The 10,676-nt window shown below is 59.0% G+C and overlaps 2 protein-coding genes across 5 annotated transcripts; both read right to left on the bottom strand.

Annotated features, from left to right (window-relative positions):
• Positions 1-2,317: 2,317 nt before the first annotated feature.
• On the bottom strand, positions 2,318-6,889 carry LOC105300915 (cytosolic arginine sensor for mTORC1 subunit 1). 4 transcript variants are annotated; one of them, XM_011373329.2, is made up of 9 exons: positions 6,653-6,889; positions 5,982-6,052; positions 4,600-4,787; positions 4,371-4,503; positions 3,945-4,068; positions 3,392-3,505; positions 3,200-3,282; positions 3,017-3,111; positions 2,318-2,894 (listed from the first exon to the last, which is right to left on the bottom strand). In XM_011373329.2, the coding sequence occupies exons 1-9, from the start codon at positions 6,763-6,765 to the stop codon at positions 2,826-2,828; spliced, it is 990 nt and encodes a 329-aa protein (XP_011371631.1). In that variant the 5' UTR covers positions 6,766-6,889; the 3' UTR covers positions 2,318-2,825. The 4 variants fall into 4 exon arrangements, with proteins under 4 accessions (XP_011371631.1, XP_011371630.1, XP_023394216.1 ...); XM_011373328.2 differs by having other exon boundaries at positions 3,945-4,071; positions 6,653-6,850; XM_023538448.1 differs by having other exon boundaries at positions 3,945-4,071; positions 5,982-6,080; positions 6,653-6,762.
• A 153-nt stretch (positions 6,890-7,042) lies between these two features.
• On the bottom strand, positions 7,043-10,089 carry LOC105300951 (cytosolic arginine sensor for mTORC1 subunit 1-like). The gene is made up of 5 exons (XM_023538441.1): positions 9,881-10,089; positions 9,210-9,280; positions 7,828-8,015; positions 7,599-7,731; positions 7,043-7,299 (listed from the first exon to the last, which is right to left on the bottom strand). The coding sequence occupies exons 1-5, from the start codon at positions 9,991-9,993 to the stop codon at positions 7,043-7,045; spliced, it is 762 nt and encodes a 253-aa protein (XP_023394209.1). The 5' UTR covers positions 9,994-10,089.
• Positions 10,090-10,676: the final 587 nt, after the last annotated feature.

The raw sequence follows: 10,676 nt of genomic DNA, 5'->3' as shown, positions 1-10,676 counted from the left end.
GGACCAAGAAGCCAGCTCTGGAGCAGCTTGGCAAGCATGGGACCACATGGCAGTGGGAGTGAGGACTTTAAACTCTGAATTTCTGCTTAAATATCTTCGAAGAGGACTTTTAAGATGTCACTTCCTCTGTTTAGGCATGGAAATCAGAACAGGTGGAAATGAGCAGTGACTTTCCCCACCTGAAGTTTCCTCATCTCCTTTACCCACCCACCCAAACCCCCGCCTGGGTCCACATCCTTCCAGGAGATGCCAGACACCAGGCTAGTGGTCTGAGGGCTGAGAGCACCTTCCCACTCCCTGAGGAACCATGGACAGGGCCCTCCCAGGCCCAGGCTGCCATCTTTGTGAGGACGAGCACTCAGGCTCCACAGTCTCGGGCCTTGACTCTTGCACCCAGGAGCGGCTATGCTGTGGACAAGTAAACTGGGGTTCCCAGGGCCGGGAAGACAAGGACATGGGCTGCATGCCATGAAGCATCCCAAATCCTGTTTATGAATAACCCAAGCTGAGTGCAACCGCAGGCCTGAGCTGACCAGACTGACTTCCTTTGCTCTAGGACCCTCTGGGGGCCTAGGTGGGATAAGGAGGTGGTTCCATGAGACCCCCACCTCAGCCTGGGACAGCTCAAGGGCTGTCTGATGACAGCATCCAGCACCTCAGTCATGGGTGAGGTCCAGGGTCACATCCCTGGAAGGTGCCCCTTCTCAATTGAGTGTCCCCCAGGCACCTCCCAAGCCCAGTGCCTGACTCCAGCGGGTCTCGGTCTCCCTGGCGCTCCCAGAGCAGATCTTCCTTTTTGTAACCCACTGAAGGATGCGGAGAGCTGGCCCAGTGACCCCCAAGGATACTCTGGGAGCTAAATTCCCTCCACACAGATACACACACATGTGGCAGAGATGCACATGGGCACACTGACCTCTAGGCCTGGGTTCCAGTCAGACCGGCCCACTGGGACATGGCTCTGGCCCCCTCACCCAGGCCATTCCCAAGCGTAGCCCCAAGAACTAACTGATGCTGGTTTAGGATCTGGTTTAAGGGACCAGGTGAGGCCTAAGGCACTTAGAAGCCAGGATGACAGAAACACCTGCATCAGAAGGGACTCAGAGGGAAAGAGGGACAGACCCCCAGAGCTGGATGTGGGGCCAGGAACTCTCTAGTTGCAATTCGAGCAGCCCCAATAATTCTGATTCTAAAGCCCCACCTCAGCCCAGGACATCCCTTGAATAAGGGTCCAGGCCAAGCCCTCCAGGAGGAACCAGGACCCTCCACCCCCGTGAAAGACAAACTATAAAGAAATGGCCCCTTCTCCAGGCCAAGCTGGCCCAGGGTCCCCAATTGCTCACTCACCTGCTCAGGATGTGGTCTCGGCTCCTCTGATCTGCAGCCCCTGGGTCCCCAGGGTCAGGGCGGGCGCACTGCCAGAGGCCTGACCCCTGTTCTGACTTTTCTGGGGAGCCACAGAAGCTCTGAGTACGCCGAAGTCACACCCTTCTTCCCTTCCTGAGCGCGGGTGGGTCTGGGCTGAGGGCACCTGATAACCTCCCCTACGCATCTGAGGGGCCCCATCAGGCCACAGTGGAATCCCAGCCTCACAGAGTAGGGAGGTGGCCCCTTCGTGACAGGAAACCCAGCCTCAGATGTGCTGACTGAGCCTCTAGTCCAGGCACGTAGCCATTGAGAGCAGAACAGGCTCCAGGTGGCCTCCAGGGGCCTGTCCAGTCCTCCTGGCCAGGGAAAGCCAAGTGTGTGGACTCCCAGGTCCCCATTCTGACTGGCCCCCTCCCACCACTACTCCAGGAGAGCCCTGGTGGTAAGAACTGATGGATCTCTTGGCCAACAGAGACTCCTAGAGAGACAGCCAAACTCAGGTGTGGTCCAAAAGAAAGCAGGTAGCAGCCTGGAAGAAAGGTGCTCTCGAGCCCTTCTTGAGGGGGTTTACAACAGCCACATTCGAGGTGGCAGGGAAAGATCTCCAGGCAGAGGGGTCTGGAAGTCTCTGACCATGTTCAAAACCTTCTGGACAATACCGGAAGCAGCAAAGAATGAAGAAAGAGCTCAGACTTCAGAGCCAGGCAGCCTTGGATGGGAGTTATGTAATCTTGGCTAAGTCACTTCACTTCTCAAAGCTTTGGTTTTTCATCTGGAAAATGGTGATGGTTCGCTTACCACTCCTGTGGTAAGAATTGAGTGAGGTAAGGTGAGCCTGACCCAAGCCAGCTCTCCAGAGAGACCAGAACCTCAGGCAGAGGGACCAGAGGAGCAGCAGAGCAGCCATGGCCGAGGCTCAGGCAACCCCCCAAGACCACAGCCCAGCCTGGTCACTACAAGCCCTTTATTAACAAGTTGATTTAAAAAAAAAAAAGGAGAGAGAGAGATGTAAAAAATATTTTTCTTGGAGACTCCAGGACGTGGAGGCACTGTCAGAACACACCGGACCAGGGAAGGCAACACAGCCAGAGGCAGAACGGAAATTAGGGCCCTGTCCAGGGAGCAGCTGGCACAGGGCGCTAAGAGCGGGGATGGCTCGGGCCTCAGGCAGGGAATGTGCAAACGCCGAGGCCGCCAAAGAATGATGGGTTGAGGGCTTCCCCGTGGAAGCCCTGAGCACCGTGTTCCTCTATGTGGGCAGACACGTGTGTCCACATGAGAGCCGGTGCCTGCACACAGCTTACATACAGAGAACAGAAGGAGGGGTCCCCCTGCACAAATGGGGGAGGGAGGAGAGGAAAGTGGACTCATCCCAGAGCTTAAGGAAATAGCTTAGAGAAGTCTCTGGAAGCCTGGGAGTAAGGGGAGGGCACAGAGGCTGCTGTTCCTGTTGGGCCTCAGGAGCCCAGGCCCTCCTGCCGTCGCTGGAGGACCTCGACGACATTGCCGATGCCGTCCTCGGGCACCTGTGGGCAGATGGGAGGGAGGGGTCAGGGCCACTCTGACTTCCTGGCCTACTGGGACTAGCCCCACCCTTCTGGGCCTCGGTGTCCCTCTAGGCGCCCCCACTCCAGCCCGTGGTGCTCACCAGAGCATGGTCAAAGTTGAAGGTGCTGATGTAGTAGGCAGAGATGTCAGCTGCAGCCAGGGGACCCGCAATCTGGGCCACAATCCCACATTCATCTGAGGGTCGAGGAGGGGTCCATGTGGATCACCCTGGTCACCCCACAGGCCCTTCCCAAGCCCCCAACACACAGGGAGTGGCCCTCACCAAAACCCAGGGGCTGTCCTCCAATGCGCACCATCCTCCACAGCTCTCCTGAGGAGCTGGTCAGCAGGAGATCACTGGGGAACCTGGGGGAGGCAGGGGGGCCCCGGTGATCTTAGTGTCTGACACTCTACCTCCTTCCTCCCTGGACCTGGCTTAGGGTCTGTGGCCCACTTGGGGTCAGGAGTCACATACTTTTTCTGCGTCTCGGCATCCATGACGATGGAGATATAGCCCTCAATGAGGGAGAAGGCAAAAAACGTGATGGAGCTGGGTCCAGGATCTCCAGGGGCTGCCTCTTTGGGGGCACTGGGGAGGGACAGAAGGCTCATGTATTCTGCTGGGCATGCAGCCCACTTCATCCTCTCCCAGTCAGGGAGCAGCTGGGCAGGCCCTCCTGTTTCTGGGCCACTTTCAATCCTGTCTGAGGACCTTGATCGCCTGATGGTGCCAGGTGGGGATGGGGGAGGATGATGAACAGTGCCTGTGCCAAAGATGCAGGACCCCAGGGCCAGAAGGCCTGAGCAGGGCGGGGCTCAGGGGTGGCTCTGCAAGAAAGGGCTACAGCTGCAGCATTGAGACCTTCCCCAAACATCAGTGAAAAGTACATGGGCATCACAAGATGCCAGGAACCCAACATACAGAACAGGGCATATAGTTAGAGACAAAGGATGGGTGGAAGGTGATGGGACAGAACATAGGGAACAATGATGTGAGGACAAAGAGACTAAGCACAGAAGAGACCCACCTGTGGGAGTAGAAGAGGACATCGATAAGGGTGGTGGCGATGGCTGGCAGTGTCTCAGGGTCCAGCGTGAGGACACAAAAGCGGTTCTGCGGGCTCTGGATGGGATGCACTGTTGGGCTAGGCCCTGCTAGGGAGGAACCAGGTGAAGAGTGAAAAAAGGACCATGGTCTGGGGCGCCCCCTGGTGGCTGGCCAGGGAGGGGCCTGGACTGGGGGGAGGGGCCTGGACTGGGCGGAGGGGCCTGGACTGGGCGGAGGGTCTTGCCCTACAGGAACCCGCCTAGGTTTCCCCAGCCCCATCTCCCTATCTTGTGAGGTAATCAGTGTCAGCTAGTCTCCCCCCACACAGACCCGCCCAAACAAGCGAAGGGCCCCAGTGGGAAGAGGAGCTCCTCGCCCAAGTCTGGGTGTCAGAGGGCACCCTCACCATGCTGAGTGCGGGGAAAGCCATTGCTGGAATCATCCCTGGCAACAGGTACAGGCTCCCCGCCCACCTCTCGGTAAATGTCGAACTCCTGGGCCAGTGTGTGGATCACCAGGGACAGGTCCTGCTCCCGCACCTGGGTCGTAGGGAGATGGCATATCACATGGGTCCCCAATCGCCCATGCCCACCTATGCACACCCTGCCCTACACCAGCACCTGTGGGAAACTCACCAGGATGAAGTCTGTCTGGTAAGTGGACAGCATCAGCACAGACACATGGTGTTCCGCCAGTGGTGCAATGACTGAGCGGGCAATTTTGGTGACCCCGGCAGCTTGCACTGCTGTGCCGCTGTGGGATGACACATTCATCACCAGCCATGTGGCCTCAGCCACTTGCAGGAACTCAGATGGGGGCAGTTCTGAGGACAAAGTGCACATAACTGGTCAGGGCTTGCAAGGCTGGCCCTGGCCTCTCAGTTTCCTCGTCTGAGCCTTGGAGAGCTCTACCAAGGTAAGGTTGGGTCCGGCGGTTGGGGCTGTGTCTCTCTCCCCCAAGTTCTGTTCCTGATATCTGCACGTATACAAGAACTGAGATGTGCTTTAGGTGCTGGCCTGCCAGGGATCTAAACTCTTCAGTTAAGATCGGAGCCCCAGATTCAGAAAGACCTGTGTTCAAACCTCAGCTTTGCCATTTACTTGCTGTTGACCTGGTGCAAATGATTTAACTTCTCTGAGTCTCAGTTTCCTCATCTGTAAAATGGGATGACAGACAGTATGTACCTCATGACAGTGTTCTGTGGGTTAACAGAGGCTTTATACCATGTGTCACCAGGAGGGGGCGCCAGTAGATCGGGTTGGCTGGTGGATGCCCTTCCCCCTTAATCAGACCTAACCTTTCCTACAATACAAAACAGAGAAACAAAGGCCTGAAGCAGCCAGCACAGTAGAGGATGGACCAAGCCCTAGCTGGCTGTCCTGAGACTTCAGGCTTGTGAGGATGGATCAGGCTGGCAGGAATAGGAGCCATATGGCAGCTCCAGGGGCCAAGGAAAACCAGGGCTGGTGTCCAGTCTAGACTAGGGGCCCCCGGGGCCAGGGTGGCTGCTAATTGCCCAAGCACAGCCAGGAGGTCCCCAAGGACCATGCCCTGGGTTGGCTGCCTGCTCCTGCATTTCTTTCCAAACCCTCAAACTCCTGGAGTTCCCAGACCAGCCCAGGAGGTGATGGCCAGCACCAGGGAGAGAAGTCTAGGGGGAAATAATGGCCAGGGGCTGTAACAGCCACAGGAACCTCTGATTCTTGCCAGGAAGTGTAACTGAGGACCCGCTGCTGGTCTGGGGCTGCTAAGTGCCCTTCACATACAGCCCATTTATAAAACCCTCACGGGACCCTATTATATTAGAACCATAACTATGCTCATTTTACATAAGAGGAAACAGCTCAGAGCGGGAAGTTACTTGCTCAAGGGCACACAGCCAGTGAGTGGTGGAGTCGAATAAGAGCTCAGATGCATCTGCCTTCAAGGCTTCAGCTCCCAGAACACTGGACCCCAGCATCTGGTGAGAATCCCGCAAAGAGCATAGAGCGACATCCCTCCCCAGCCCAGCCCCCACCTTTGAAGCCCTCCTCGTCCACCATGAGCGTGTAATCCTCGGGAGTCTCCGTCAGGCTGAAGAACTTGCACCTGGTCGGGGGTTGGGAGCATCTTCAGCCTGGGTTGGGCGCAGGGGGCGGGTAGACTTCGCTCCAACCCTCCGAAAAGACACCTCCCGCCCCGGGCTCCTCTCAGCCCCCACAAGCCTTAATTTTCTCTCAGTGGCAGTGGGTGTGGGCCCCATCTCCGGAATCGCGAACTGTTTTCTGCCTCCTGACCTCCGCAGGAGCCCCCCGCCCCTCCACTCTGGGAGGGAGGAGAGGCTCCCCCGCGGCGACAGCCCCGGGGCATCTGACCTGGGGTCCCCTAGACTGGCCCCTCTGACTCGATAGGAGGCGTCTGGAAGAAGCTCCCGCAGACGCCAGGAAGGAATGCCCCCAGTTGACACCTCTCGAAGTTAAGCATTGCACACCCCAGGCTGTTTGCGCCTTAGCTGGCCCGGGATAGGCGGCGGTCCCAGGGAGGGTAAGCCCAGGCCAGATGGCGGCCGGGGTGGGGTGGGGTGGAAGGGCCCTCCCCGCCCACTCCCGCTCACCCCCGCTCGCCTCGTGACGACCCTAATCTCCTGACCCCGTCCCGGAGCAACAGTGGAGCCCACCCCAATCTGTGCCCCGGAACCCCGGCGCGCACCGGTTTCGGCGGGGCAGGAATAGCAGCTTGATGAGAGGGTGGGTGTAGAGCCAGAGACCCGGGCGGGCGAGGCTCAGCACCCGCACCCGGTGCTCTAGGATGTGCAGCTCCATCGCGGTCGGAGCAGACCGGACCCCACCGCCAACCAGACCCAAGCCGCGCCGGGGGCGGGGCGGGGGGGCGGTGCCGGAGACTTAAAGGAGCCGCTGCGCCGCCGCGTTCACACCGCCGGCTACGCCTGGGACCCGCCCTGCCGCGTGCCGCGTACTGCTCCTGACGGCCACGCCCCGAGGAACGCGCGGCCTATTCAGAGTGGCCACGCCTCCGCCTTCCGACAGAGCCTCACCCCGCTCTAGTCTGACGAGCCCCGCCCAGGCTGACTCCGCCCCTTTAACTTTGGTTTAGGGATCTCCAGAAGACCCCACCATAGTTAGAGACAAAGGATGGGTGGAAGGTGATGGGACAGAACATAGGTAACAATGGTGTGAGGACAAAGAGACTAAGCACAGAAGAGACCCACCTGTGGGAGTAGAAGAGGACATCGATAAGGGTGGTGGCGATGGCTGGCAGTGTCTCAGGGTCCAGCGTGAGGACACAAAAGCGGTTCTGCGGGCTCTGGATGGGATGCACAGTTGGGCTAGGCCCTGCTAGGGAGGAACCAGGTGAAGAGTGAAAAAAGGACCATGGTCTGGGGCGCCCCCTGGTGGCTGGCCAGGGAGGGTCCTGGACTGGGGGGAGGGGCCTGGACTGGGCGGAGGGGCCTGGACTGGGCGGAGGGTCTTGCCCTACAGGAACCCGCCTAGGTTTCCCCAGCCCCATCTCCCTATCTTGTGAGGTAATCAGTGTCAGCTAGTCTCCCCCCACACAGACCCGCCCAAACAAGCGAAGGGTCCCAGTGGGAAGAGGAGCTCCTCGCCCAAGTCTGGGTGTCAGAGGGCACCCTCACCATGCTGAGTGCGGGGAAAGCCATTGCTGGAATCATCCCTGGCAACAGGTACAGGCTCCCCGCCCACCTCTCGGTAAATGTCGAACTCCTGGGCCAGTGTGTGGATCACCAGGGACAGGTCCTGCTCCCGCACCTGGGTCGTAGGGAGATGGCATATCACATGGGTCCCCAATCGCCCATGCCCACCTATGCACACCCTGCCCTACACCAGCACCTGTGGGAAACTCACCAGGATGAAGTCTGTCTGGTAAGTGGACAGCATCAGCACAGACACATGGTGTTCCGCCAGTGGTGCAATGACTGAGCGGGCAATTTTGGTGACCCCGGCAGCTTGCACTGCTGTGCCGCTGTGGGATGACACATTCATCACCAGCCATGTGGCCTCAGCCACTTGCAGGAACTCAGATGGGGGCAGTTCTGAGGACAAAGTGCACATAACTGGTCAGGGCTTGCAAGGCTGGCCCTGGCCTCTCAGTTTCCTCGTCTGAGCCTTGGAGAGCTCTACCAAGGTAAGGTTGGGTCCGGCGGTTGGGGCTGTGTCTCTCTCCCCCAAGTTCTGTTCCTGATATCTGCACGTATACAAGAACTGAGATGTGCTTTAGGTGCTGGCCTGCCAGGGATCTAAACTCTTCAGTTAAGATCGGAGCCCCAGATTCAGAAAGACCTGTGTTCAAACCTCAGCTTTGCCATTTACTTGCTGTTGACCTGGTGCAAATGATTTAACTTCTCTGAGTCTCAGTTTCCTCATCTGTAAAATGGGATGACAGACAGTATGTACCTCATGACAGTGTTCTGTGGGTTAACAGAGGCTTTATACCACGTGTCACCAGGAGGGGGCGCCAGTAGATCGGGTTGGCTGGTGGATGCCCTTCCCCCTTAATCAGACCTAACCTTTCCTACAATACAAAACAGAGAAACAAAGGCCTGAAGCAGCCAGCACAGTAGAGGATGGACCAAGCCCTAGCTGGCTGTCCTGAGACTTCAGGCTTGTGAGGATGGATCAGGCTGGCAGGAATAGGAGCCATATGGCAGCTCCAGGGGCCAAGGAAAAACAGGGCTGGTGTCCAGTCTAGACTAGGGGCCCCCGGGGCCAGGGTGGCTGCTAATTGCCCAAGCACAGCCAGGAGGTCCCCAAGGACCATGCCCTGGGTTGGCTGCCTGCTCCTGCATTTCTTTCCAAACCCTCAAACTCCTGGAGTTCCCAGACCAGCCCAGGAGGTGATGGCCAGCACCAGGGAGAGAAGTCTAGGGGGAAATAATGGCCAGGGGCTGTAACAGCCACAGGAACCTCTGATTCTTGCCAGGAAGTGTAACTGAGGACCCGCTGCTGGTCTGGGGCTGCTAAGTGCCCTTCACATACAGCCCATTTATAAAACCCTCACGGGACCCTATTATATTAGAACCATAACTATGCTCATTTTACATAAGAGGAAACAGCTCAGAGCGGGAAGTTACTTGCTCAAGGGCACACAGCCAGTGAGTGGTGGAGTCGAATAAGAGCTCAGATGCATCTGCCTTCAAGGCTTCAGCTCCCAGAACACTGGACCCCAGCATCTGGTGAGAATCCCGCAAAGAGCATAGAGCGACATCCCTCCCCAGCCCAGCCCCCACCTTTGAAGCCCTCCTCGTCCACCATGAGCGTGTAATCCTCGGGAGTCTCCGTCAGGCTGAAGAACTTGCACCTGGTCGGGGGTTGGGAGCATCTTCAGCCTGGGTTGGGCGCAGGGGGCGGGTAGACTTCGCTCCAACCCTCCGAAAAGACACCTCCCGCCCCGGGCTCCTCTCAGCCCCCACAAGCCTTAATTTTCTCTCAGTGGCAGTGGGTGTGGGCCCCATCTCCGGAATCGCGAACTGTTTTCTGCCTCCTGACCTCCGCAGGAGCCCCCCGCCCCTCCACTCTGGGAGGGAGGAGAGGCTCGCCCGCGGCGACAGCCCCGGGGCATCTGACCTGGGGTCCCCTAGACTGGCCCCTCTGACTCGATAGGAGGCGTCTGGAAGAAGCTCCCGCAGACGCCAGGAAGGAATGCCCCCAGTTGACACCTCTCGAAGTTAAGCATTGCACACCCCAGGCTGTTTGCGCCTTAGCTGGCCCGGGATAGGCGGCGGTCCCAGGGAGGGTAAGCCCAGGCCAGACGGCGGCCGGGGTGGGGTGGGGTGGAAGGGCCCTCCCCGCCCACTCCCGCTCACCCCCGCTCGCCTCGTGACGACCCTAATCTCCTGACCCCGTCCCGGAGCAACAGTGGAGCCCACCCCAATCTGTGCCCCGGAACCCCGGCGCGCACCGGTTTCGGCGGGGCAGGAATAGCAGCTTGATGAGAGGGTGGGTGTAGAGCCAGAGACCCGGGCGGGCGAGGCTCAGCACCCGCACCCGGTGCTCTAGGATGTGCAGCTCCATCGCGGTCGGAGCAGACCGGACCCCACCGCCAACCAGACCCAAGCCGCGCCGGGGGCGGGGCGGGGGGGCGGTGCCGGAGACTTAAAGGAGCCGCTGCGCCGCCGCGTTCACACCGCCGGCTACGCCTGGGACCCGCCCTGCCGCGTGCCGCGTACTGCTCCTGACGGCCACGCCCCGAGGAACGCGCGGCCTATTCAGAGTGGCCACGCCTCCGCCTTCCGACAGAGCCTCACCCCGCTCTAGTCTGACGAGCCCCGCCCAGGCTGACTCCGCCCCTTTAACTTTGGTTTAGGGATCTCCAGAAGACCCCACCCCCGTCGGGTCCTCCAGACCCCGCCCCCTCCTCTGGCCCCGCCCTTTCCACAGGTTGCGTCAATCTAGGGGTGGGAAGCATGTGTGAAACGTGGGGTCATTTCTGTCCCTTGGGCCCCTATATGGGTCTGGAAGGGCCATGAGGTTAGTCGGGGCTCGGCTGGGACCAGAGCACTGCCCACAAATGCCCGGAGCATGGAGAAAGGGTTCCACTCTGCATCTCGGGCAGCCTTATGATTCTCTCCCAACAAAGTATCCTCGTGTCTTTCTCCCTCCTTCCTCTAATGAAAGAAGAAAGCTCCCCGCACCAGGTCACAGAGATTGGAAGGGCCCCATCCACCTCTGTCTGAGCAATATACTGTTGGGTAGGG

Source organism: Pteropus vampyrus, unplaced genomic scaffold (assembly GCF_000151845.1).
Source record: "Pteropus vampyrus isolate Shadow unplaced genomic scaffold, Pvam_2.0 Scaffold223, whole genome shotgun sequence".
NCBI classification, from domain to species: Eukaryota; Metazoa; Chordata; class Mammalia; order Chiroptera; family Pteropodidae; genus Pteropus; species Pteropus vampyrus.
This window is presented reverse-complemented; position numbering and strand designations above follow the sequence as displayed.

Coding starts and splice junctions, on each gene's coding strand:
- LOC105300951 (XM_023538441.1), bottom strand. CDS start 9,993: ATGGAGCTGCACATCCTAGAGCACCGGGTGCGGGTGCTGAGCCTCGCC. Junction 8,016..9,209: donor GGACGAGGAGGGCTTCAAAG/GTGGGGGCTGGG, acceptor CTTTGTCCTCAG/AACTGCCCCCATCTGAGTTC. Junction 7,732..7,827: donor ACCAGACAGACTTCATCCTG/GTGAGTTTCCCA, acceptor CCTACGACCCAG/GTGCGGGAGCAGGACCTGTC.
- LOC105300915 (XM_011373328.2), bottom strand. CDS start 6,765: ATGGAGCTGCACATCCTAGAGCACCGGGTGCGGGTGCTGAGCCTCGCC. Junction 4,072..4,370: donor CTTTCCCCGCACTCAGCATG/GTGAGGGTGCCC, acceptor GTTCCTCCCTAG/CAGGGCCTAGCCCAACAGTG. Junction 3,283..3,391: donor GATGCCGAGACGCAGAAAAA/GTATGTGACTCC, acceptor TGCCTCCCCCAG/GTTCCCCAGTGATCTCCTGC.